Raw genomic sequence first — 22302 nt, 5'->3', positions numbered from 1 at the left:
CTTGGGCGCCCTTAGGCGCAAGCTTTGCTGTGCTGATGCCAGGATACTTATGATGAGTGCGGGAGACTCAGGCTCCAAATTAGGGGGGAGAGAGTTGAAGAAGGGACGTAGTCATGCGGTAACAAGGAAGAGTGTGGGCGTGGGTGTGGGTGTGGGTATGAGTGATGGGTGTGGGTGATGGGTAGGGAGACCCAATGGGAAATATGATATCTTGAGGCCACTGAGCCACTTTACTACTGTAGTATCCAGCCCATATTCCGGGCCGACTTTTATACTTTAGACTTCCGGGCTAACCTTCAGCCTCAAGGGAAGGAAGATACCTTACAGTACTGTATATCGTATCAAGTAAAGTATACCTACCTTAAGGTACAGTAGGACTACCCTAGGCGTAAAGCAGAACATGGCCCCCTCGGCAAAAATGTCACGCTCTCCTTTGACTCTCTTTACTGTCAAGTAAATGTACTGTCTTGTTTGATTTGTACGCAACCGCTGCGTGGAGCGTTACAGCTACTCGTCATCTACCCATAGCATACATGAGCACGTTTGCCTTCACAGCATCGTAAGTTGGAAAAAAAGCTTCGAGATACCTTCACCGGTTAAAGCTCTCCGACCTAACTCCGCGATTGTCATCTGCTAGTGCTGCTGCCACTTGCTTGCTTCTCTTTGCACTTGACTTAAGTTTGTAGGTAAGCAAGCAAAAGTAATTAACGTATAATTAATTATATTATTTACTTTGCTACGTCCTTTTTTCATTTACCCCTTTCCACCTTTTCCTCTCTCACCGCAGGTGCCATTAGAACTACCGCGCAAATGGGTATATAAACCCAGGAATCGATTTGTCCAAAAACATTACACTGTGTAAGAAGTATCGACTCCAAGCGATATCGACTGGCCGAGATCATACATCATGTCTTCATCAAGGAGTGTGATAGTCGTGAAAGGAGTGCGAGGCGCATAGAATAACCATCTTTCTGTATCCAAAAACAAGCCATTCGCTGGCCTCTTAGACCAGCGCCATGAACGCAACCAAGCCAGCCAAAGCGGCCACTGCAGGCTTGTTGGTGGGCGCTGCACCCTTGAAAGCGAGCGGTGACGTGGAAGTTGGGGTAGATGTTTGTACGGGGTATTCGGGTTGACCCTCAGTTGCTTCAGTGATAAGCGGAGCGCTTGGTACTGTGGTACTGGCGGGCGTAACTTCCGGCGTACTCTCAAATTCTGGTGTCTTGGAGGTCGCCTCAACCTCCGGGGTGATCGTTCCTGTTTCCGTCTCCTTCTCCGGTGTGGTCATGACTACAGGCGTTGGAGAAGCTGGCGTCTTAATCTCGGTTTCAGTCTCCTTTTCCGGGGGTGGAGTACTGAGTATCGTAGTTGGGGTCTCGAAGATGGTGGTTTCGATCATAATTGGAGTCGGAGCTGGGGTCTGAACCTCGGTTTCAGTCTCCTTTTCCGGGGGTGGAGTACTGAGTACCGTAGTTGGGGTCTCGGAGATGGTGGTTTCGATCATAATTGGAGTCGGAGCTGGGGTCTGAACCTCGGTTTCAGTCTCCTTTCCAGGTGTGGTTACGAGAATGGGTGAAGTTGTGGTTATTGGAAATGTAGATATCGAACTGGTCGTGATGGTGAAGGTCTGCGTGATTGGTACGGTTTTAGGCGTCTCGCTGATTGTGACAACAGTGCTGGTTACTAGGTAATTCGACGAGTTAGTTTCGAAGTCTTCTTGCGTTCCAAATCACACATACCTGGGCAAGAGGTGGTCGTGTAGGTTATCAGTTTCGTGGTGGAAACGACCGTCTCGACTGACTTGGTGACGACAGGCGTAATGGGGACGGGGATCGTAGTAAGGCTAGTTAGTACGGTGGTCTTTGTAAGGGTGACAGGCACTGTCGAGGTTGTAGATTCTTTCGTGATGACGGTTGAAGTCACCGGACAAGTCGTGGTACTGTTGAATTTGATTAGCATTTACTTCAAGTTACTAAGCAAAGGTTGAATCGCGCTAGAAATTCACACTCACGTTATGTACACTGTGCTCGTTGTGAAGCTGGTCGACTCGGTTGATTTGGTGACGATGGGTTTCGTCTTGACAACAATCTCCGTGGTATTAGTCACTTGTTTCGGAAGTGTCATAATGCTGGTGAGTACTGTGGTTTTCGTGAGGGTCATTGGCACAGTGGTGATTGACGATTTAGACGTCACGACGGTGGATGTCACTGGGCAAGTGGTACTCCTACATAATATCAACGTCAGCGCTTCTGTTGGATTTTTGATCAATTACGAATCGCTCCGGAAAAGCTCACGTTATGTATCTCGTTGTAAGGCTTGTGGTCCCTGTGGTTTTAGTCTTGGTCACCGGGACCCTCGTGATGCTCGTTATGACGGTAGTCTTCGTTTCAGTAACGAGGACAGTCTCCGTTGTGGAACCAGTCGTAATGATGGTCGACGTGACTGCCCGATTCGTGTTAGTCGAAAACTTTCCCTGAGTGCGTAGTAAAGCTCACCTGGGCACGTCGTAGTGGTGATAAAAATGGTGCTCGTGGTATAGCTGATGGTCACGGCACTGGGTGACGTAGGAATCGTCTCGGTCTTGGTTTTAAAAATGGTGGTCTGCCCCGTTTTTAGCTCCTTCCCTGTTCCACTTCCCAAGAGATACACACATTTGAGTAGATTGGAGTCTCGCGAGGTAGAGAGACGGAGGGGACCACCACAGTGGTTCCATTGGATGGCTTCAGTGGAGGGGGTGTAACCGATGGTGGAGGTAGGGGAACAGTCCCGATCGAGGTTGTCTTCTTTGGTGGTGGTGGTCGTGGTGGCGGAGCAGTCCCGATCGTGGCTGTCTTCTTTGGTGGTGGTGGGGTGGCAGTTCTATAGCAGCCGCCCTTGCAACTGGTGACTACAATGGTGGAGGTAGTTAGGGTTGTGTGATAGGCGCTTCCGGAACTGATTGTAAGAGGGCACGTGGTGACGGTGGTGTAAGTGGTCAATGTCTCGGTCTCGGGATAGGAGCTATCATATGTTAACATCGAGGTTGTCGATGATGTCAGGTACGAACACACGTAGAGGAATTCCAACCTGGAAACCACCGATTCTCCAAGCCGTTGGCGGCGACAGTAGCGGCGACAACGGTAGACAAAGTGAGAAAGGACTTCATTATGGCGAAGCGCTGCACAAGTGGTAGGAGTGTGGAAACGCAGGAAGAAATGGTGGATCTTGTTCAGAGGAACAAAACGAGAGAAAGAAGAAGAAGAACCGTAGCGAGCGAGTCCTTGCTACCTAAAGCGAGTGTAAATCAGGTTACAAGAGGAAGGAAAAGAGGCGGGCAGAGGCAAGATGATAAAGGCATCCCAGTTGCTTTGGTCTACAAGCACTGCAGATGGATCGTCCCCATCTATTCAAGCAAACGATCACGTCAGACGGATATGACCAGATCCTATCGTGTGGCTTCGTATCTGCCAGCTCATGCATGTCATGGCCTTGCTAGTGGTATACCGTCCTGGATTGGCGTCTTGGAGGCTCGTGGAAATTATTGTACGATATTTTTTTTTCTCTCTCTCGGAACTAGCCTCAGTATCCTCTTCTGCAAGATGCCGCTAAAAAACAATTGGCGTCGACATTAAAAGCAGGCTGCAGGTCGAGAAGGCCATGCCAAGGGTGGAAGAAAGCTAGTGGCAGGTAAGCGAGCATCTCAGCATCTGCGGCCCTAACGACGCACATATAAGGGAACCATGAATTCGCAAGCCCGCGACGGATGAGTAGAAGTTCCTATTTTTCCATTTAGCATCTGCTCATTGCATGAATTACTAAAGCGGTGAGCATATGCGAGCAGAAATATCGTTGTGCCCGTTATTTGCCTTGGCAGTAGTATGCGCAGATGTAGAGAATGGTCCTTCCAGCTTGTTTCCCAGGTCAGTTGGAAATAGTAGGACCGCAAGGGCGATTACCTTAGCTCAGAAGACAACCACGGAAATCGGAGATGTCCAGGCAAGGATATCGAGGGTGTGAAGCTTTCCCATGTGCTGTGGCTCTTAGCGACCGAGGACGGGGTTCTTTACCACTCGAACACGCCTTTTGGCTGCTTCTACACATTGGTCGCCAACATTTTTGGGTCTGATGCATGAATGTGTACTATACGACTGGGAAGAGAAGTGCCGCTTTTTCTGACAAATGTCTTGCCTGTGTGCTAATGAGATGGAGGTAAGAAGAATAATGTGTGGAGCGCATGGGCAAGGGATGGGCAAAGGATGGGCAAAGGATGGGCAGTCTTCCGCACTCACCGGCTGAAAAGAGTGGTGGTTGACAACATGGATAGAGTATACCTAGAAAGAAAAACGTGATGGCGGGGCAAGCTAAAGTACCCCGCCATCTCCTATCTACAGTTAGCCTCGTAGAGCAGCGATCGACAAGCCCCACATTCCTTCCCGTCAGTGCACCACCAAGGAAGAAGGAAGACATTCGAAATATAGCAACAACGAAAAAACAAAGCATGGGCTTTCTTTTTGGTCTTTTAAAATTACCTTTGTAGCTTGTCAACAATCCACGATGATTTCATATCTCAACATCCTGTTCATCGTAGGCAGTAACTATGGATGTAGCAATGCAGTAGTGGGGCCCTTAAGTGGATTTCCTAGCATATGTCCTCAGGTCTTGGTGGATCTTGTGTCTGACATGCATGAGCCAGACCGCTCCCCCCCTTGCTCCGAGCCGGTGCAGGATATAAGGGAATAAACCTGCGGGCATATAATGTGTCTGCTTTCCATCATTTTGGCTACATTTGAATCCTAAAACATGGCCCTCACCGCCAGAAAAAGTTGGGAGGACCAATGATGAGGACAACAACATGTCCGCAACACATAAGTATAACTTGGCTGCCAACCTTCGAACCCAGCCGAGTCATCGCGCTTGGACGTTGTTCTTGAGCTGTGCCTCGTATCCTTGTCGGCTATGATATGTAGCTAGTCAGTAGCGCTCACGTAGCGATTTCGCCATTGATACTCCGTATTCGAAATCATGTCAATAATAGAACACTCCATCTCAGTCGTCGCTCTCGTCGCTTCCACTGTGCCAGCCATTCTCGTATGCTTCGCTGATCTGGCCAAGGCCGTTAGAAAGTGTCTCGCGCTCGTCAAGATTTGCCATCCTGCTGACCACCCTTTGGAGAGCTTTGACTCGGTTAGAGATCCCCGATGTGGTTGAAAGCGAGGTGTGAACCGCAACTTGGGTGAGACCCGGCGAGAACGACAAGATTGGCGGGAAGCTATCGAGGATTGGACACTCAAGCGAGGAGTGATACCTGCACGGGATTAGTTGCATAAGGAAATGTCCTCCGCAGTGGCAGAATCCTTGACAATGTTGGCGTCACGAACCTTTCGATGACTGGCAGACCAGCAAATCGCCTTCGTTTTCGTGCGTAAGTGATCTCGCCTTCCTCCGCTTCTTCATCTCTGGCTGCTTCAACCTTTGTCCTCGTAGTTTCCACGACACCAAAGACATGGTCCGATACATCGTGCTGAGTAGCAAACGGAGATGGGGATCGAGCGTTACAACACGAAAGGTCCATGTCCAGTCTTGGCTCAGCGAGCTTCAATCCGTCCTCTTCGACCAGAGTGCCGTTATTTGCTGATGGCGCTCTATCATCAGTAGTCCCATTGGTGGTTGCAATTACGAGCGGCGCGGTTTCGGGATCGAGCATGCTGCACCGCAGCTGGGCAATCCGGTGATTCCCATGAACATTCAACGCTCCCTCCAGGTTATCAAGAAACCCGCGCTTCTGGGTGTCATGCCTTAGTCTTGTCGGCAGTGTAATACTTTCCAATGCAGCCGAGAGGAGTGCTGAGGTATGCCATTGCGAAGTCCGGTCAAAGTGTACATACTGTGGGAGTTGTGTCGATGGTATTGATAATGGAATGTACATAGATGCATGCGTCGACATCTCGCTGATCATTCTCGCGGCATTGACGGTCCTTAGCAGTTGCTTGGCCTTCTCATCGCAGTCAACAAGTGTTACATCAATGCGGGACGACAGGACCGACTTTCTGCCCTTTGCCCTGCTCTTCTTCAAACCCCCATGTCCATATCGACACCTTCCCGAACTCGTCTCTCAAGCTCTCGACGTATTTGGCTGCAAAGGCGCTCCATGCATCATCTCCACCTGTAAATACCTGGATGCCCTGCATCTGATCGCACTCCTCAGCCCAGACTCTCACGTCTCGATCTAGCAAGTCCACGTCCCTATCCATGCTCGCGAAAAGTTCTTCACCACTTTCCCATTTCTCGAATGGCATAAGTGTGGAACCTAGCTCGTAATCGTTGATTTGCACTATTGATCGCGGATGGTAGAATACGCGATTGAAATCTGACCAGTATCTTACGGTCTCGGTACTTAATTTCTGTGCACTAGGAACGCCTTCGTCGAGGCTTCGTTGGAACTCAGATTGCTCAATGCCAGGATCTTGATGCAAAACAACATTGCCATCCCTATTCTACCACAATTCTTGTCAGTATAGTAGTCTCTACTCACGCTTCTGCACATGAACACCGTTTCTTACCAAACGCCTTTCCCTTGTTCAACCCCTCCATCTCCGCTGATCTGCTGGTCATACAAGCCCCCCCATTTCCTTAAACCCCCAAAGCCGCCCTTAAGATCATAAATCAAGGTCCTTGGCGTGTATGTCTCCTCTCCCCTTGCTCCGATACCAGGACGGAAATGTACATCATGGTCAACAGGGGAAGCTTGAGTGCTGTCATACGTAAAGTAGGATTCCTACCAAGAAGAAAGGGGAAGTGCAAGTTAGATGATGTTGCTGCAGAGTTGGCGTTGAGGGCCAGGAGCGGGAAGATACCTGTGTGTTCCAGAAATGAGTGGCGACGTAGTTCGCACGGTGGCCAAGCTGGATCGTCAGGATCTCATGCATAGTTGGGGAAAATTGGGCATCATATCAGAAACATCTGAATATTGGATTGATGGCGAAGTCAGAGAATCGTGACTTTCTACAGAATACTGACTAGCCACTGTATGCACCCCACGACCGCTTGCGGTATTAATAGCGGCACTACTCTACTCGTTATTTTCTGAAGTTAATATTCCATGATCATAACATCTCACTCTCAGCATGTCAACAGCCAAACGACGTAGAGGGCACTCGCTTCATCTTGAACTTCCCAATCGCGATGCAGAAGAACTGCCACCGGTTGCCGCCGTTTTCCTTATTCTTTTCGACGTCAAGGCAGGGTAGGCTTCTGAGAACTCCATAGTTGCTCGGACAAGGGCTTAAGGAATACTAGTTACACGATAGCATGGAAGCAGTCGATGCCTGGGTGTATGCCTACACCCTTCCAGCCCTGAGACTGTGCTGACTGCTACGGTAGTAGAACTCAACGAGAGCGTGGAATACAAATCCCTCCCTTCTGGGCTACACAATGTCCGAGAAGATCTCATGTACGCTGTCTACTCGTACACTATCATTGCTACAATAAATTGATCAAATGCAAGATACTTCGTCCACGACAACGGCTATGCTGGCATCAGTGCTTTCCTCAACGAGCCCGCCGAGGAGGCGGATCGAAATGCGCTCATGCTGGCTGTAGGAGCACTGGTACCATTGAGCTATGGTAGGCTTGGGAAAAGCTGGAAACACGCCTCGGGATTGAAAGAATTGGCGAAGTGAGTGGGTGTCCATTTGTACTCTTGAATGGTTGCTGACATGGCCAGGACCCTCGTCCAAGATCCTACGAAGACCCGTACGTTATACCCTCCGAGGCAATCTCTCCCCATTGATGCTGTCCTATAAGTCGTCAGACGTGTCTAAAGAGTTCTCTGCTCCTAAGACATGTCTCGCGACTCAGAATCCCTCCCCAAAAAGTAATGCTGACTCCGGCACCATCAAGAGCCACTGAAAGATTTTTGGCTGGCACACAAGCTTCCAACTGAGGAAGACTCCCAGAAGGAAGCAGCAGAATCACCTTCGGACGGACAAGCAAAGCGAAGACAAAGTCAAGGCTCGCCCAACGGCAAAACGCGCAATCGCCATCGTGCTGTCTCAACAGCGTCTGCTCTTGCCCCGCCAGGGCAATCACTGTCGTCTCATCATCCAGCTCTTTCACTGCCTGTGTTACTAGACACTTTCGGGCCCCTGATATTTCCTTTGTACAAGGCGGCGCTGTTACGGAAAAGAATACTGTTTGTGGGCCAAGCGCCTGTTGAACTGGCTTGTAATTTTGGTAAGTAAAGTTCTCGAATTACCGTTACTTTGGCTGAAATGTGTCTTCAGTGTACGACATCTCAGTTGTTTCCTGTATCCCATCCTCTGTCTCTGACCTCCTCCCACTCGAACCTCTACCCACTCGCCTGCGGCCACTTTTCGCAGCAGGTGTCCACGACATGGCAACCCTAGCTCAAGGCTCCCGAGACATCAATCCGAGCTCCGAAGTCACTGATGAGGGCATGGGATATGGGTGGGTGGCCTGTACCACAGATGATATCCTCTCTCACAAAGACCACCTTTTCGATACCCTTGTCACTATTCCGCCATCCTACTCGAAACAAGCTAAAGAGAAAATTTGGCCGCGCGTTGAAGTCAAGAAGGGGACAGAGATCAAAGCCACACAGCGGGATCTGCGTCGGTACCGTACACTTCGCCGAGAGCTTCGCCGCTTTCCCAGCGGCCACTCTCCGCACGCATCCAAGTATTCAAGCACGGAGCAGACTTCTGACCTCCCCTTCGAAAATGCTCAAGAGACCTACGACGATGCTTCCTCTACTCTTGACACTCAACTCGCCGAACCGCAATCCTGGTCCGCGCTTGCGTACTCCAGTTTTATGTGGTGGGCTTCGGCTGGCGAGAAACGCACAGACCTGGACGAAGAAGCAGATCACGATGCTGCTTTGCTACGCCATTTCGATAATTACCGCGGTGATTCACCCGATCGACCACGGTCAGCAAGGAAGTCGCCCGGCAGATCTCCCGGCGTGGAGGGCATGGACACATCCCCAGCAGGATTGGAAATGACGATTATTGGTTACTTTCACCGACTGACTATCTTGATACTCAAGACACTGTCGGACATCATCGATGCTTCCGATTACTCAGATGAGGATACGGATGATGTTGGAAATGCAGACGAAGATGGAAATGGCGGGCAGAAGAGACGGAAATGTACCAGCAAAGATCTAGAAGACGCGGATGCAGTATATGTGAGCAGCGAAGATATGAGCCGTATGGGTCTTGATATATGGAGCGAGAGCGATAGACACTTCGTGCGGGAGCTGGTGGCTCTTTACTGGGGTAGGAAGACCGACGTCAGGGGCGGAAGAGTTGAGTGTTGTGGGGTGAGGATATGTTGATGCTTGGAGGATGGAAGAAGGAGTGGAGAGCTGTACATATGCAAGGTTCCACTTTGGAGCTTGAAGGTATGTGGCTCTCGCTTAGAACACTTCGCGCTCGCTGCGTTAAGATTCCTACCAGTCTATTAATGCCCGTGCTTTGGCTGTGAGAAGCGTGCCCTCCCGCCCTCAAACTCGTGAATAAGAATAAGTCGATGCGACCCCCCAAGTTTAGCAAAAAACCAGAGTAGAGACTGCTGAAAGATTTGTGACGTTTGTATCTCTACGTCTTTTATCGAAGTGCGCCGGAAGAAGAGTGAAACAGGCGAAAAGGGTATCCAAACAGAAAGAATTATACGATTTCGAGGCAGCCTTTGCCACTCCTGTGTTAATATTTGACGACCTTGACCTTGTTCAGTAGCTCCTTTGGCAAATCCTCCCTCTTCACAATCCCAAGCTGAAGGACATCTCCCCAGAAAAACATGGCTCTTTCCTGCGCATAGCCCAGATAATCAAACCCCTCTTCCTCCTCGTGTCCCTCTTCCGGCACTTCTTCTCTGCTCTCTGGCCTCTTTTTATGGGCATCTTGCGCAAGTCTCCCATTCTCTTGGCTCAAGGGATCCGAATCGAGGCGCGCTTCCGGGGCTTGGATGATTGTGGCTTCCGACTTTGGGGTGCTGTTCCTTTGTGCTTCCAATGCCTCGTCCATGCCTGGGACTTTAGCTTGTACGATTCCCCATGCGACCCATTGCGCTGAATTCGCTATCCGCCAGAGGCGCGTCTCCGTTACAAGCTTTTTGACCTCGCTTTCCACCGCTTCGTCTTGCCGTTTCTCTTCTTCTATCTGGGCCATCGGAGCACGACTGTCTAACATGAAGGTAGAGATGGAACTTGTAGGGCCATGGCTGGCCCCTAAAAGTGGTGACATAGATGGACGAGTCTGGATTGGAGGACGATGTTGCACATAGGCTTTGAGGAAGCGGTGCTGCTCTTCGGGTGTTGGGTATCTGTTGGCGTGCAGGGCATATGGTCTCGAAGAGTGGTAATCATAACACCATTCAGTGAAGTGATTTGCGAATTCTAAGCCTGGGACGTTAGCTGACGCATACTCAAAGTCGATCACTATCAACTGCTTGTGTTCGTTTGCCGGCAGGAGCAAAGGAGACTCTCCGCTTGGCTCGAGGCGAAGCAGGTTTCCATATTGGGTCTGAATACAATCAGCGTGCACTGTCAAGACACTTCATGAGCCGAGATCCTCACATCGTTGTGCGCAAATACCAGCTTTTGCCTGATACCTGCCGGGCCTCCATATTGGTCGAAAAGCCACTTTCTATACTTCTCCACGGTCCGCCTGAAGAGAGACCATTCGACACCGCAGACCAACCCGCGCTCCTTCCACTCTCCAGAGGGAGGTGCTGTTGATCCTTGCTTGATTGCCAAGATTTGGTTGTCAAGCCATGAGATGACCTCTTCGCATCTATCCACCCATTTGTTCCAATTCCTCCAGATAAATGCCCCTTCTTCACGTTCCTCCTCCAGCAACTCAATGCCATCATGGAGCTCACGCATTCGCTTGGCTATTTGCTTAGAGGTTTCGGAAATGCGAAGATCCCTAGCGGTCAATGTCCGCGCGTGGAAGAATTGTTCGAATCTACCGTTGGTGAAAGTACCCAATAAGCGAGGGCCGATCTTCTTGCGAGCCAGACGGCGTAGGATCTGCAGCTCGCTCTCTCGGTCAATGAGATGTTCGACTTGAGGTCCATAGATGCGGAGAAGAAGTTTCCTATATCCGGTCAGTCCAACCGTCGACCTGACGATGTGAATGCTTACGGAGGCGGTTTCTTGGGTACAAGAGAAGCGGTGCTGTTGTTCCTTGCAATTGATTGAGTCTGGGAAAGATCTTTGGGCGGCGAGACAACGTATACGGCGTTTGTTAAAGCACCGCTTAGGCGCTCCACATCGATGTCTCCGCCACGATCAAATGGTATTCGCCTCCATCCCCTGAGACGAAGGGTGTGGGATAACCGAACAATCTCCATCTTGAACTGCAACCAGGCTTCTTTTTCTTTCACTGCTCGCTTGTTAGGGTTCAGAAGATCAACATTTGCTGCTCCTCCACTATAGCCCAGTGTTTTGGAATTGTCAAGAACCACCTCGGCTGAAGGCACATCAATGTCAGGTTCCTGGTATTCGGTATCCGATGATGCTATGGTTGAAGCCTTTCGGAGCAAACCTCTGGCAGAACCTTGTCGCCTGGATCTTCGACGAGGAAAATATGAATCCTTCCTGTCGTCGGTAGGGGTAAGACTGTCTGCTCCACCCAACCCCATACTGTTTGACAGGATCTGCTCCAACTTCTCCAAAGCCAGGCTTCCTTCGGATACGTCCGAAGAAGTTCTGACATGGCGCTCGTTGTTCGATTTAGATTCGTCGCTACGAAATTGATTTACAAGGTTTTTAGTTGCTTCTGCAGCGTGTGCGAGCTTCGCATGACTATGTTTCTTGGCCTTGTGGGCAGCTTTCTTGCTTTTTTCTTGGTGGAGCCATTCTGCTACTTGCGAGAGGATGTGACTAGCGGGATCTTGAAGATGTGCAACATGGTGAGATTTTTCTAGTCTGACTTCGTTTCCGTGGTCGGTCGGATCTGGGGTGGTGTCCGACTCAACGCTACTAATGGTTGATATTGAATGCAGCGAAGGACTAGAGGTATCGGCCGCTGGACGTCCTGACAAGCGTTTTGACGTGCTCGTACGATGTTGCTTGGAGGACAATGAAGCACGTGACGATTGCTTCCTGTCTGCTGGTACTATTCTGGGACTTGGCTCAGGAGATATACTCTCAGGCTCGGCAATGAGAACGGCTGTCTGGCATGTGAGCCTCTCGTCCTCATTTGATAGTACACAAAGAAGATAGCTAAGAGATCTAGAAGGAAATGTCGAGAGACTGCCAGGGAAGATTTTTCTAGCAGTGGAGTGGAAAGTAAAGAATTAGAGATTGTCAGGAGGCATCCCAGTAGCAGGCACACCCACTTTGGAAGCATCCCGTAAGCCCCAGTGAAAGGACTTCCGACAGACACTGTGGCCAAACAAACAGGGGTGAGGGGAAGGAGAGAAGAAGGAAGGGGTTAGGCTCACATTTTGATGAGATTGGCTTTAAAGGAGGCAGCTCGGCAGGCTCTTGGACTGTAGGCATTACATGGACAGTCAGGCGTTAGTCGGAATTCAGTAGCTGGTAATTCAGCTATGGGAGCTCGAAAGAGAGGGAGAAAATCATGGCAACTGGAAGATGCAAACAAGTTGGCATTTGACCTTGGGCAAGAGCAATACTCTACTTTAGTCCCAGCCTATACTTCAAGCACGTGAAACCCTTTATCTATATCTTGGCATTTGCTTATAACCCTAAAACCCTGAAGCCCTAGAACCCCTTTTCTAGGACAGCCTTTCCTTCACCACTTGATCAGATCATCTGGTAAATCTAGGCTTACAGGTAGAGCATTGAGAGCGACGTTTAAAAGGTCTGGTCCATTCTCCAGACACTGCCTGCTCCGCGATTTGGAGGAGACCTTGATTGCTCTACAAGTATTAAAGCTGGAAATAAGCAAAAGCCCTCGCAAGAACGTGGCGTCTCAATAAGAAGTAACGGACGCTCATGGATCATAGATTGATTACTGGGGAGGAGTATCTAAGGCCGACAAGCATATTGTGAGCGGATACTCTCAGGCAGATGCAGTACTAAGGCAAGCAGAAAGCTGTGAGCCCGGTAGTCAAATCTGCCATAGCATTGGTATCATATTTGGTGTTATGTCAAGCTTCCATCGTATCCCAGCTTTTCGCAACCACGCTAGTGTCTCTGTCTCTGGTTATCTCGCGTTCAGAGGCATGACGACTCAATCCATGATCTAGTAGAAGAAACTGTAGTGGGGCCATGAGTATGTCGTCAACGTTGTAAACGGACTAGCCTTACCCAATGATCTTTCCTGCGACGTGCTTCCGTCGAGCCTCCTCATGATCCATGATTCCGGCAGAAGTTGTCAAGACAATGTAACCGAATTGACGCGAAGGCAGCAGCTTGACGACCCACTTCTCAAAGTCCGTTATTCGCACGTTGTATCGTGGAGAGATGACGCCTGTCTTGTTGATGCTGTTGCAGAGATCAGCTACTCGTAATGAAGCATGGGAGGTGAGACTACATACCGGCCATTGAGCTGGATGACGATCTTGCCTGATCGGTGGTCATCGACCTCCTCAAATTCTCCAATGTAACCTGGGAAAGATGGACAAGTCAGCAATGTCGCGATGGATTAAACGTTGGACGTCAGAAATTAAATCAGAGAACGTGTAAGATCTTCGCAGATTTGAATATATCGAGTACTTAAAGGGCAAAGGTCGTAAAGTGTTTTGAAATGTTGAGACCATTGCCTAGTTATCTACCCGAATGCGTTCGATCTTGGAAAGGAGAAGAAGGCGCGCCAACGATTACTTGACCGTCTCACGTACCATGCTTTTGCATACAATGTAGAAATTTGACAATGACTTTTGAGCTGGGCCGGATGAGCACTTGGCGCTTGCCAGATTTTTCAGCATTATTGATGGCATTCAGCGCATCGTTGAGGACACTTGTTTTGACCATGTTGGCGTACGTGAGATTCTCAACCCGGCGGTGGGAGGTGAGGTATCTGGCAGAGCGAAGAGATCCATATTAGCCTGTGAGCGCAAAGAGTGCCCTTGGGACAAGGGGTCTTCAGCCCATGTCGCCGGACGAACTCCATGCGCAAAGTATGGTCGGCTCAAGCAACCTTGTACTATGAGCACCAGTCTTAACGTACCTCTATCGTTAGCTAAGTGCGCGGATGGTCGAAGGTTGAATGTTGAATGTTGAATGTTGAAGGTCGAAAGTTGAAAGTCGAGGGTCCGCCAAATCTCGTGGGCCAGGCTAGGTCCAACCTGGTTAGATATTCGTCTGGCGATAAACGGCGATGAAGAAGGTAGCGCTAGCGACTATCAATCATTGTTGAACGCTTTTGTGTCTGAAATTCTACCATACGTCTATGTTTTAATACCTCCAAATCGTTCCTGAACTGCTTATTGCGTTTCTGTTCATTTTTATTTTCCGCACACCCTGTTATCATGATTGACGAAGCATGCTGCTGCACTTGCGCCACGCTGTTGTCGGTTATTTCGCCACAGTATGATGAGAAGACGGAGAAGCCCACAGTGCAGGATCGCCGGTTGGAATGTTGCGGTCGAGTTATCTGTGGAAAGTGTATAGCAGTATGCTCTCTCAATTTACCCTATATCGGGAGCCTCGACTGATCCTCTGTTGAAGGACAATCCTCGATTTGCGTCTTACTGTGAGCCTCCCCATCCGCAAGACGCAGCCCCATAAGGGAAGACTGAATCTCGATACAAGGCCCGTTCTGCCAGTACGTATCTCCGGAGTTGACATTTCCTCTCACGGACCAAGCCTCGAGTCTTGAGACAAGTCTTGGGACTCTTCACTCTTGAAACATGTTTCAAGGCTTGATCCACGCCCCAACAGGCAATACTGACTGCAACATTGTTATCTAGAGTCTCATCCGGCCCATCTTCATTACCTCAAGGCCTTCGTGATCCTCCAGCGTACTCGCCGCCTCCTTCTCCTCGTCCCGCCCATGCTACTTTGGCCTCGCCACCGGACAGCGAGGAGCCCCCAGCGTATTCTGCATTGAACATTTTCACGCCACTAAGAGAAGAGTACCGTTCAGCTTCGGAAGCTCCAGCAGAGGATGTTTTGCATTTCCTGAATCCTTCCCAGGATTCACTACTGTCACTCTCACTACGCTACGGCGTTTCCCAAGATGCGCTGAGGCGAAAGAATGGTCTATTCGCAGACCATCTGCTGGCGGCTCGACGAACAATACTCATCCCTGGAGAGTTTTACAAAGGAGGCATCAGCCTGAGTCCTGAACCAATGGAGAGCGAGGAGGAAGGAATTCGGAAAGCGAAGGTCAGACGGTGGATGGTTGCGTGTAAAGTTTCAGAGTGAGTAGTCGTGCCCCCAATTGATTATCGTGGTCTGGACAAGGCTGATCAGCCGTCGAGCATTCCTGTGCATCTCAGATATGACATTGCTCTCCTCTACCTTCAACAATCAGACTACAACCTGGGTCTCGCTGTCGAGGCGTATCTGGCCGACGAGAGTACGTATTTTCGGATCCCATATTATCCCGTTTTGGAGCAAATCTCGAGTCTTGAGACATTTCTCGGGAGTTTTTACTCTCGAAACATGTTTTAACGTTGGCTATACCTCCTCAAATGGGCACTACTGACGCCGAAATTGTAATCTAGAATGGGAAAGGGAACACCCCATGGCGGGAGCATCGAAACGGGGCAAGACAGGCCAGAAGCCGGGGAAGCGGAAAATTGGCATGCAGACAGGTCCAACCGGTCCGCTCTAAAAGTGAGAGAAACTGTCAATGCTGGAACATGCGGCATTACATTATATATAGCATAGGGCTGGAGTTTGGGGTGGATACGCCACAAGGCATCGACGACCGTGTATAGACTGTATGTAGCTCATCATGTGTCGATACGAAGGAGCAGAAGCAGAAAAGCTAGACTGCGTTCCATCTGGTCTCTCATTCACAGAGGGTTTTCCGTCGTCCGGCACTTGGTGACTAAGATAATAAAAACTACTTACAATATTTATACTTTATTTTTTTTATATAATATTAAATACTATACATACTTTAATAAATATTTAAAATAAATATATATATAATATTTTAAATATAAAAATATATATTATAATTATATACATATATAATTAATTAAAGAACTAATATATAAAAATACATAAAATTCAAAAAATTAAAAAAATAAAACAATAAATCTAAAAAATATATATAAAAACATTAATAAATATATATAAAAAAAACAAATAAAAAAAATAAAAATATAAAATTTAATATAAAAAAAAAATAATAAAAATTAAGCAAGATATATTAAATAAAAAAAAAAAAATATCTAATATAAAAAAGCAAACTAAAAAAACAAAAACAGAAAATTAACAATAAAAAAATAAAGGAATATATTAATAAGTAATTATATAAAAATTTAATAATAAATAAAATAATAATATTAATAAATAAAAAAAGTTTATAAGTAAATGAGTACTAAAAAGATTAAAACTTTTAAAATAACTATATATTAGGCTACTAAAAAGAGTATTTTAAATATAAAGTAAGAGCGATTAATAAAAAAATAATCTTAATAACTATTTAAAAATGAAAAATATATGAGATATATACTAAAATATAAAGATATAAGATAATAATCTATAATAGGTATACTATATATAAATAAATATACGTTAAAAAAACAAGCACAAATACAAGTAAAGTTAACACTTTATTTAATAAATTATAAATATTAACATATAGATAACCTATATAATATTTTATATAATAAAAAAACAGAGACTTAAAACACTATATTAATATTTTAAATAATATTTTATTATAAACAAAAGTATATAATTAAGCTAAAGAGAAAGACGTTATATTTATATTAAAGAAAAAAATAATAACGTAGAAGAAATCTAATAAGCGAATAAGATTGATATAAATGTAATATCTTAAACAGCACGCCAAATTACATAAATAGATTAAAATCTTTATATAAAGAATTAAAATATATACAAATATAATATAAAAATTAATAAAAAATAAAATATACAAACAAGTATATTATTAAAATAAAAAATATTAAAATATAAATAAAATACATATATATATTTAAGAAAGACGAGAAAGTCCGAGAACTGACCCGAAATAATTAAAAAAAATAAATAAAATAAAAAAGAAAAAAATAAAATAAAATAATTAAAAATAATAAAAATATAATATAAAATTTAAAATAAATAAAATAATAAATATAGAAATAAAGTTAATTTATAAAAATAAAACTAACCTAATACTAAAAGAATATATATTTAAATATTAAAATATTTTATAAAAAAAATAAATATTATAAAACTAAAAAACAATAATAAAATAAATAATAACATACAAAAATAAAACTATAAAATAAATAATATTAATAAAAATCTAAAAAAAAAAACAAAATATTATATATAAAAATAAAACAAAAACTAAAATCTAAAAAATTTAAATAATAAAAAAACTTATTAAAATAAAATTAAAAAAAAAAAAATAAAAAACATAAAAGATAAAGTCAGGATAAAACCTAACGAGCCCGAATAACTTTATTAAGTAGTTAGCATGACAAGAGTAAAAAATAATAATTTATAATAATAAATAAATACTATATTCAATAATAAAACTACTTATTTTATTATTTAGATATTAATAAGTATAGTCTATAAGAATATAGTAGAGATTATAGTCTATAGCTTTATTATAATAGAGCTAGCTTATAAAGCATTAATTCTATTCTTTAAACCCTTTACTATATTCGCCGAATTCTAAGATACGCCTCTTATATTCTATATAAACGACTTCTTAATAGCTTCATAACTAAGAATTTATTTTCTTTCTATAGATTACTTCTTTCTAAAGTTAAGTAAATAACTACTCTTATTCTTAAAAATTATAACTATTTATATTATTAATTAAGGCCAAATATAACTTATATTATTAAATATATTATATTCTTAAAGAACGAATTACTAAAGTACTAAGGGTCTATTCCTAAATTAATTAGAAATTCGAGATTTCTAAGAATTATCGATATCACGCGTCGGTAAATAAAGAACTTCGAAAATCGCAAGATCTCTTCAGACTTACAAGAAAATAAAATACGATAAATCAAATAAAATAACTATCTTCGAGATCCTATATATTAAATATATTATAAGAATAAGTATATACAATATTAACTAAATCGAATCGTTTATATATATATAATACTTTCGATTTATAACAGATATACTATCACAAATATTATATCCACCTATAAGAGCTATCTATAGAAACTTATAATCTAAAAGCTATCGCAATAGAAAGAATAAGAAAGTATCTATCTTATACGATTTATACCTTTAGTTTCACTAAAAGAATACCCACTTATAAGCGAGAACCTACGTTATTATCACGTTCTATAAAATATAACTACTTATATAAGCACATATCAGCCTATATAATATATACTAATTATAAACCTCCACTTCCTCAACTTAGATCTTTATAAAATCTATAGACATTAGACTAATAAACTCTCCTAAACTTATTATTAATATATCAACCTAAAAACTTGAGGCTATGAGACCTTATTCGATACTAAATACTAGAAATATTATAATTACACGAGTATAATAGAAATAGAGAATTATAATTCGAAATAAATCTAGAAGAAAATAAGAATAAATTTAATTCGTTTTAATAATACTTACTAAATTAAAGTAACTTAAAGCTTAATAGCACGCTATATGATATTTCTTCTTTCTACAAAAGCTATTTCTACTACAAAACTATAAAATTACTATAAAAGCCTTCGATAAGATCGATAAGAATATTAAGATTTAGATTAAAGCCTATCACAGTAATATCTAATTCGATAAAATCTATAAATTCTTACTAAAGATCTGACCACTAGCTACTAAACTTTTAAATCCGAGTATACGATATATTCTATAGATCTTGAAAGACATATATTACCACACGAAAAAAGATACTACATACTGAAAGTTTATAATAAAGCGATATTAAACTAAGCTTCCCAAACTACGATATATTAATCTAAGAAAATATAAGATATTAAAAATATATTACCAGTATCTAGTATACTAAATAAAACTACTACCAGATCTCAGCCTTTATATTCTATTAAATTATATACCCTTTAACTTATAAGAATAGATTTTAAGCCTACTTAAAACTATTAAAGTAGAATCTACTTTTATACTCGTAAAAGTCTACTATATAAGCAGGTTTACGATTCCTTATACTATATACTAATATAAAAACATTATCTAATATCTAAGTTATTCTTTACTATATAAAAAGCCAATCACTACCCGATTATAATTAACATTTCTTTAATAATAATTAAAAAATTCTTAAGATTAAACATTACGTATTATAAGCCCTTAATACTTAAGAGCAGAATAGTGAGGTATAATAAACTACTAAAAGCGGTACTTCATAAGAATTCTCTTACCGAATTAGATAAGATAGCGTTTATTAAACTAAAATTATAATATACGAGTTATTATACTTAAGAATCTCTTCTATAGTATTCTTCGAACCGCTATTAAAAGCTTCTATAATATACTATCTATATATACTTTTAAATATAATATTCTACTTAATAGCTAAGTAAAATTCTATTAACTATACTAGATCGTATAATATATCTATTTATTAGATAAACTTATAATATAATTAGACAGCGTTAATTATAGAAAAAATATAGCTCTTAATATAATAAGAAATCAAGTAATTACGCATTATATAGCGATCTAATTATATTATATTAGAAAATATAGAAAGCTAAAAGCTGCAAAGAGTTATTGAATAAGTAATATAGTAGATCTTATAGAAGATTCTTATACTATAAACTAATAGCCGAAAATTAAACACCATTTACGAGTACCTAAGATTCGTTACGAGGCTATCGGATCCACTACCCTATTACTATAATACAAACTACCAAACATCCGAGCTTCGGTTATACTTCCCGGGTTTATACTTAGAAGTTAGCTTCTAAATTAACCGCGGGCTTAGCGTCCTGCTATAGCATTATATGAAATAATTACAGAACAGTGGTTGGTTTTTTCTTAGGGCTACTATGCTACGGCTTTGTTTCTTTACCTACATTGTAAGCTTATAGTCCTGGGGCTTATCTGTTTGTTCCGTAGTCGGAAGGTCTTGCGGGGTCTTTCTAGCTTTATATAGTATAGTTTACTTGGCTATCCTACTCGGTCCCTCCAAGAATCACATCCCTACCTTTAGTGGTATTCACAACTCACCTCGCCGTGCTCATGATTGAGGTAAACGGAATAACCTTCTTCTACCCCTTTCTTTCGAAATGAATCATAAAATTGCCATGCATTTTTGACTGACATCTCACATCATGGCTGCCGAAGTAAAAGCCCAAACTGAGCTCCAGGACTTCAAGAGTCTCTTCTCCCTCGATGGAAAAGTAGTGGTCGTCGTATGCGCACCCCCCCCCCCCACACCCCAAAACACCCCGGAACGATACCAATGTTTTGGCTCTCAAGACATGTACTGGGTGCAGAAGGCGTTGTAAATTGCCTAGATCTGTGCTGTGAATCATGATATTGTCTCGAAGCAATGCTGACGCCTGATTACGCATAGACAGGCGGCTCACGGGGACTGGGTCTCCACGCTGCTTCTGGGTATGTTCTTGGTCTCGACCGGTATTGCGTGCGATACTGACGGAAGTCCTCTCCATTGCAGCTTCCTTCAGGCCGGCTGCTCGAAAGTTTACATAACTTCGCGCAAAGCTGCAGCCTGCGACTCTGCATGCGCCGCCCTCAATGCCCTACCAAACAAACGTCCAGGCGCTCAAGCCATCTCAGTGCCCGCCGACAGCGCAAAGGTTGCAGACGTGGAGGCTCTGGTAAAGAAGGTCATGGAAACGACGGACCATGTGGATATCTTATTTGCAAATGCGGGGGCTACGTGGGGGGAGAAATTCGATACTCATCCTGATGGCGCTTTTGCAAAGGTGATGGACTTGAATGTTAAGAGTGTCTTCAATACTATCCGCTTGTATGTGCTCTTTTTCCACGCTGATGGCTGGGCGGTCTCCACAAGTATTACCACTGACGCCGCATGAAACAGGTTTGCAGCGCTACTTCAGAAGAATGCAACAATGGAGGACCCCTCCCGAGTCATCGTTACCGCCTCTATTGCCGGCCTCGGTGTTGGCTCTCTGGGTGAAAATGCGACCTTTGGCTACTCTGCGTCTAAAGGTATGCCCGCATTCTCCAACCAGCATTGTTTGTCGTTAATGTTCTTTCCCCTCTATAGCGGCTGCAATTCATCTTACCCGGAATCTGGCTGTCGAGCTCGGCCCTCGACACATCCTTTGCAACAGCATTGCCCCAGGTTTCTTCCCCTCGAAGATGGCTTCGGGATTGATGTCATTGCATGGTGGTGAGGCAGAGATGGCAAAGCAGAATCCCAACGGTCGATTGGGCAGGCCAGAAGACATTGCCGGCGCAGTGGTGTACTTGGCGAGTAGGGCATCCAGTCATGTCAACGGAGCCTGCATTACCCTCGATGGCGGCGCATTATGGGGCAAAGGAAGGTTGTAGAGTAGCTCTCTTGCGGTTTTGACGGTCGTACATATGGTGCATGTCCTTGGCATGAACATTGAATTTGGGTTCATGAGGTTTGGTGCCCCGTCATACAATTCAGAAACCTTGTCTGTAATTCTTACCATATATGTGTAGAACTTAGGTTAAAATGCCCGGATTCGGACACGAAACGAGGCTCTTTAGGACCTACCATCTAGCTTCTTCTTCTTCATCTTCACCTTCACCTTCACCAATCGCGACTCTGCACACCCGGCATCGCTCCCTACACCACGCCAGATCAGCTCGACGCTACGCATTCAACCCTTCACAAAATCTTCAAATCAGGCAAGATCGAGTCAATTTTTTGGCGGAAATGGCATTTGAACTTAGAAATCTTCAGCACGGACAAAAAAGAGATTGACGAAAGTATCTGACCACGATCCTCTTGCATTGGTTACTTATCTTTCAATCCTCTGAGCCAAGTTCCCTGGAATCTAACATGCACCAGTCCTCCCAAAGACCTCGTCAGGAGGTGTGACGGTCAACGATGTAAAACCTTTTGCACTCAGCTGGAATAATGACCCGAGCTTTCTTGCGCAAGCCTTTTGCCTTTTCCACTCATTCATTCCCTATTTTTGCCGTAAAACATGTTTCGAGAGCCCTTCACTCTCCAAGGTCCTATTTGTGACTCGAATCCCAATTTCAAGAAGTCTTAACGGTTTCCC

General features: G+C 44.1%; 7 protein-coding genes across 7 annotated transcripts; 3 read left to right on the top strand and 4 right to left on the bottom strand.

Moving 5' to 3' along the window:
* Window positions 1-1003: 1003 nt before the first annotated feature.
* HO173_003461 (uncharacterized protein) lies at window positions 1004-3145 on the bottom strand (the record flags this gene model as incomplete). Its single annotated transcript, XM_037305387.1, has 7 exons — window positions 1004-1683; window positions 1740-1939; window positions 2012-2224; window positions 2295-2442; window positions 2496-2601; window positions 2652-3000; window positions 3051-3145. 7 exons carry the CDS (start codon window positions 3143-3145, stop codon window positions 1004-1006), a joined length of 1791 nt encoding a protein of 596 aa, XP_037167795.1.
* A 1880-nt stretch (window positions 3146-5025) lies between these two features.
* HO173_003460 (uncharacterized protein) lies at window positions 5026-6905 on the bottom strand (the record flags this gene model as incomplete). The annotated part of the gene is made up of 5 exons (XM_037305386.1): window positions 5026-5284; window positions 5358-5971; window positions 6024-6468; window positions 6540-6754; window positions 6834-6905. The coding sequence occupies 5 exons, from the start codon at window positions 6903-6905 to the stop codon at window positions 5026-5028; spliced, it is 1605 nt and encodes a 534-aa protein (XP_037167794.1).
* Window positions 6906-7103: 198 nt separating this feature from the next.
* HO173_003459 (uncharacterized protein) lies at window positions 7104-9334 on the top strand (the record flags this gene model as incomplete). Its single annotated transcript, XM_037305385.1, has 7 exons — window positions 7104-7222; window positions 7276-7310; window positions 7360-7429; window positions 7484-7654; window positions 7703-7731; window positions 7879-8211; window positions 8262-9334. The coding sequence occupies 7 exons, from the start codon at window positions 7104-7106 to the stop codon at window positions 9332-9334; spliced, it is 1830 nt and encodes a 609-aa protein (XP_037167793.1).
* Window positions 9335-9701: 367 nt separating this feature from the next.
* Window positions 9702-12505, bottom strand: HO173_003458 (uncharacterized protein; the record flags this gene model as incomplete). The annotated part of the gene is made up of 4 exons (XM_037305384.1): window positions 9702-10520; window positions 10574-11096; window positions 11144-12173; window positions 12448-12505. 4 exons carry the CDS (start codon window positions 12503-12505, stop codon window positions 9702-9704), a joined length of 2430 nt encoding a protein of 809 aa, XP_037167792.1.
* Window positions 12506-12758: 253 nt separating this feature from the next.
* On the bottom strand, window positions 12759-13942 carry HO173_003457 (uncharacterized protein; the record flags this gene model as incomplete). The annotated part of the gene is made up of 4 exons (XM_037305383.1): window positions 12759-12885; window positions 13277-13453; window positions 13507-13576; window positions 13810-13942. The coding sequence occupies 4 exons, from the start codon at window positions 13940-13942 to the stop codon at window positions 12759-12761; spliced, it is 507 nt and encodes a 168-aa protein (XP_037167791.1).
* A 497-nt stretch (window positions 13943-14439) lies between these two features.
* Window positions 14440-15749, top strand: HO173_003456 (uncharacterized protein; the record flags this gene model as incomplete). The annotated part of the gene is made up of 6 exons (XM_037305382.1): window positions 14440-14583; window positions 14639-14663; window positions 14723-14735; window positions 14881-15333; window positions 15412-15491; window positions 15640-15749. The coding sequence occupies 6 exons, from the start codon at window positions 14440-14442 to the stop codon at window positions 15747-15749; spliced, it is 825 nt and encodes a 274-aa protein (XP_037167790.1).
* A 4636-nt stretch (window positions 15750-20385) lies between these two features.
* Window positions 20386-21595, top strand: HO173_003455 (uncharacterized protein; the record flags this gene model as incomplete). The annotated part of the gene is made up of 5 exons (XM_037305381.1): window positions 20386-20466; window positions 20631-20671; window positions 20733-21047; window positions 21120-21250; window positions 21309-21595. The coding sequence occupies 5 exons, from the start codon at window positions 20386-20388 to the stop codon at window positions 21593-21595; spliced, it is 855 nt and encodes a 284-aa protein (XP_037167789.1).
* Between the last annotated feature and the right edge of the window lie 707 nt (window positions 21596-22302).

Source organism: Letharia columbiana, assembly GCF_014066305.1.
Source record: "Letharia columbiana isolate WasteWater2 chromosome Unknown Sc0000008_s0, whole genome shotgun sequence".
NCBI classification, from domain to species: Eukaryota; Fungi; Ascomycota; class Lecanoromycetes; order Lecanorales; family Parmeliaceae; genus Letharia; species Letharia columbiana.
The sequence above is the reverse complement of the archived record's forward strand: the minus strand, read 5'-3'. Positions and strand labels throughout refer to the sequence as shown.